Genomic DNA, 3,796 nt, shown 5'->3' on the forward strand with positions numbered 1-3,796 from the left:
GCAGCAGTTGGAGTAGTACTCATACACGACGGTCAAAGGTCGATTAGGGTAGTGGCAGTGCAGAAAGAAGGGAGCAGGCACTTTGAGGCGGGAGTTGGGGAAAGTGACAGTGAGTGAGAAAGGGAGCACTTTCAAAAGACACTGCAATGCCTTATCCTCTCAGGGTACCTCTCAGCGGTGGTTGGCATGGCACTGGCACTTTTTTAAAAGGACTCACTTTGGTGCGCTGATCGAATACTTCACTCTCTTTACACTCTCTCCACTCCACCGACGATCGGATGATCGCGTGCTGCTGAGCGGAACGACGGAAGAGACCGTCGGCAAATGAAGCCGTGGCCAACGGCCAAGTCTTCTTCTACAACGGCCCTCTCTTGGCACACAGGCACCTAGGGCCTCCACACAACTTTGTTTGTTTGTCCGTTGGACGGAGCTGGTGGAGCACACCCCGTTGCAGAGACAGAGAGACAGACAGACAGACAGACCGGCAGTTCAGTTTTTGCCGACCATCTGACCATGCATCGTTTTGGCACTGGCACTTGGCACAGGCACAGACGAAAAAGAAGGAATAGAGAGGTAGAGGGAGTGCAGACAGACAGACAGACAGTACAGTGGCCTACGTGAGAATGTGTACTCGGAATGCACTCTTTCACACAGTGTGTGAGAAAACACCAGACGCAGCCAGTAAATGAATGCTACTACTGTACTACAGTGCACGGGGCGATCGGCGGCAATGCGGTAGTAGTAGTAGATGAAAAAAAATGTTGACTGAAAAAAAGAGTTCATTGATACAAACAAAAATGCAAAGCAGATTTAGATGATGCAGTAAAACAGTTGTTTTCGGCTTCGAATTCGTACTCATCTGGCAGACATTCTAAAAATGTTCAAAAATGATACTTGAAAGTGCATAACTTGGACTACTTTTTGATGAAAGCAATATTAATAGAAGTGTGTTTTTTTGCTCCTTGTTGCGCAGAATGAACTCCAGTACACGATATGAGCTGGTCTCTCGCCTCAACGGTGATCCAGTGTTCGGTGCACTGAAAAGCAACTCTGAACGGATTGCCTATCTGCTAGAGAAGGCCATCTCCTTTGAGCAGCTGAAGGAGCTGGTTCGAAAGAACTTCAGCAAAGCTTGGGACAGTTCACGCAAGTCCTCATTGCTGGCGAACCGGTACTACCAGGAAGCTGACACCTGCTTCAAGACTGAACGCCTCGATGCCGCCCTGGCTGCAGTGCACAAGGCCATTCTTCACACCTCTCCACAGGAGACGGCTTTTGTTCGTCTGTTTGCGCACAAGTGGCGAATTCACTTTCACCTAAAGGACTACCAGGCGATGCTGTACAGCGCCGAAGTGTGCTTCGACCTTCAGCCATGTGTCAAGTATCTGCTGTTGAAGGTTCACAGTATGGCGTTGCTGCACCAGTTTTCCTCTGCCATCGAGCTGATTGACCAAGTGATTGGCAGCCAAGGTTTGGGCGAGTTCACGCTGAAGAGCAAGAGTCAAAAGGCAAAGTTGGCTGACTTTAAGAGGGAAATACTAGAGCTGAGCAAGAGGAAGAACGATGGCTCGATGAGTGTTGCTCCTCTTCAAAAATCAGCTGAGCCGTACTTTTCTCACCAGCTGGCCTCTAGCGTGAAGATAGTCAACTCGCCGGTGGTGGGGCGTCACTTTGTGGCCACGCAGTCCATTCCCAAGAACGTGGTCATTCTGCGCGAGCGCCCCTACAGTTTGGTGCTAGAGTTGGACTACTGGAAGACCAAGTGCGCCAACTGTAATCACAACCTGGGGCACAAGTTCTTTCCCTGGTGAGTGTTTTTACCTTTTTTATGTCAAGTGCAGATCACTTATGCAATGTTGTTTTTTTCTCCAAAACCACTAGTGCCTACTGCACCGAGCCAATCTTCTGCAATCGAGCCTGCTTTCAGGCGGCCTACCAGGTCTACCACCGTTTCGAGTGTGGCCTGGCCTCGCTGGCCCGCTCGCAGATGACCATGTCTGCGGCCCACGTCTTCCGCATTTTCTCGCGCATGGGCCCGCTGGAGGCCTTCGACGTTGAGGAGGAGACCAACGGCGCCTACTCCATTGACCAGTACCTGGCGGAGTTCGGCGAGGACGTCGACGTGCCCGAGGAGCAGTGGACCCCAGCGCAGAAGGCGAAGAAGTACCGCATGTCCTCCATTCTCTGGCACCACGATGAGAAGCACAACGGCTACTACAATGCACAGCACTGCGTGGTGGCCGTCGAGGTGGCCGTCCTCCTCGATCTGATTCACCACTTTCGCAGCCGCCGACCGGGACGGGACTTTCTGGTCGCCTTCGCCAGTCGAGTTCTGGTCAACATGCGACGCATCACCTTCAACGTCTTTGGCTGGCACGAGTACCGAGAGAGTGCTGAGGACGACTGGTCGACTCGAGGTCACGTCGCCAACTGCCAGTGCCTGGTGGGCAGTCTGATCAACCACTCCTGCGAGTGCAACGTCAGCTGGGGCTGGACGGATGGGATGATCACCTTCACCACCAAGCGAGCCATTGCCGCCGGTGAGCAGATCACCATCACCTACGGCCCGGGCAAGGGCATGACGCACTACAAGCGCCAGGAGCGCCTCAACTACTACTTTTTTGCTGTAAGTGCTCTGTGCTTTGGTTGGTTGATTGATCAACAGGAACTTACAATCATTTAAACCACCTTTTTCCAGTGCAACTGCAATTTGTGTCTGAAAGACGCCAAGATGGGCAACAACTTGCGCTGTCGCCGATGTAATGGCCCGGTGGTCTTTGGCTCGGCTCAAAACAAGGANTTTGGTTGATGAACAGGAATTTACAATCATTTAAACCACCTTTTTCCAGTGCAACTGCAACCTGTGTCTGAAAGACGCCAAAATGGGCAACAACTTGCGCTGTCGCCAATGTGATGGCCCGGTGGTCTTTGGCTCAGCTCAAAACAAGGAGCCACAGCTCAATGGCAAGTGCATCAGCTGCTTTGAAAAATACGAGAACTTTGAAGAGGCGGTGAAGCGTCTGACTGAAGTCAAGAAGACCATTAGTGACCTGGCCAATCTGACGACTGTTTTCCAAAGTGAGAACATTCTCAAAGCGGCGGCCAAACTGCTTGCTGACCTGGTCGACCTTTCACTTCCTGAAAGCGAGCCCATCTGCCGCAGTGTTCTCCTCTCCTCGGTGATATTTGAGCAAAGCAGCCACCTTCTGACCGATGACGCCCAGAAGCTCGAGCTGGCCCTTCTCTTTGACCGTGCTCTGCCGCGAAGCATTCCAAAGCATCTTCTCGGCGAGAAGTGCCTTCGTTCGCTAAAGTTCTGGCTGACGGTGCTGCTCAAGAAAACGGTTCACCACTCGGTGGGCGTCGCCGTTGAGAAGGAGGAAGAAGAGGACCGGGAGCAACTGAATCGCTACTGGGAGGCGGCCAGCAAGCTCAAGCGACGATTTCTCAACGCTGTGGAGACTGTGAACAAGGACAGCATGACTGCCGACATAGTCAAACAGCTGGTCAGCGACGCCTACCTGTCAGTGCAGTAATTGAGTACGCTCACTTTTTTGTAGAAGTCTACAAGATCATGCAGGCCGCTTTTTGGAATTGTTTGTCATTTTTTAAAACAATTACATGTTGTGGCAGAGACCTTTACTGATGAGGACGGTCTGTGATGGGCGAATACATAGTTATGAGATGAGGGGAGCAAGTGATAGGGGACTGACTCGTGACCAGTGGCAGACTGGGAGCCGACTGGTAATGTGTGTCTACATGAGGTCTGCTTATGTAGGGGAGAGAGACTAGTGAG

At 51.8% G+C, this 3,796-nt stretch overlaps 1 protein-coding gene across 1 annotated transcript; it reads left to right on the plus strand.

Moving 5' to 3' along the window:
- The first annotated feature begins 974 nt into the window (after nt 1-974).
- LOC108354068 (uncharacterized) lies at nt 975-3,536 on the plus strand. Its single transcript, XM_017605263.1, has 3 exons — nt 975-1,807; nt 1,882-2,626; nt 2,850-3,536. Exons 1-3 carry the CDS (start codon nt 975-977, stop codon nt 3,534-3,536), a joined length of 2,265 nt encoding a protein of 754 aa, XP_017460752.1.
- Nucleotides 3,537-3,796: the final 260 nt, after the last annotated feature.

The sequence above is a fragment of the Rhagoletis zephyria genome, unplaced genomic scaffold (assembly GCF_001687245.7).
Source record: "Rhagoletis zephyria isolate East Lansing unplaced genomic scaffold, Rhagoletis_zephyria_1.1 Rzeph_scaffold_33154, whole genome shotgun sequence".
Classification (NCBI taxonomy): domain Eukaryota; kingdom Metazoa; phylum Arthropoda; class Insecta; order Diptera; family Tephritidae; genus Rhagoletis; species Rhagoletis zephyria.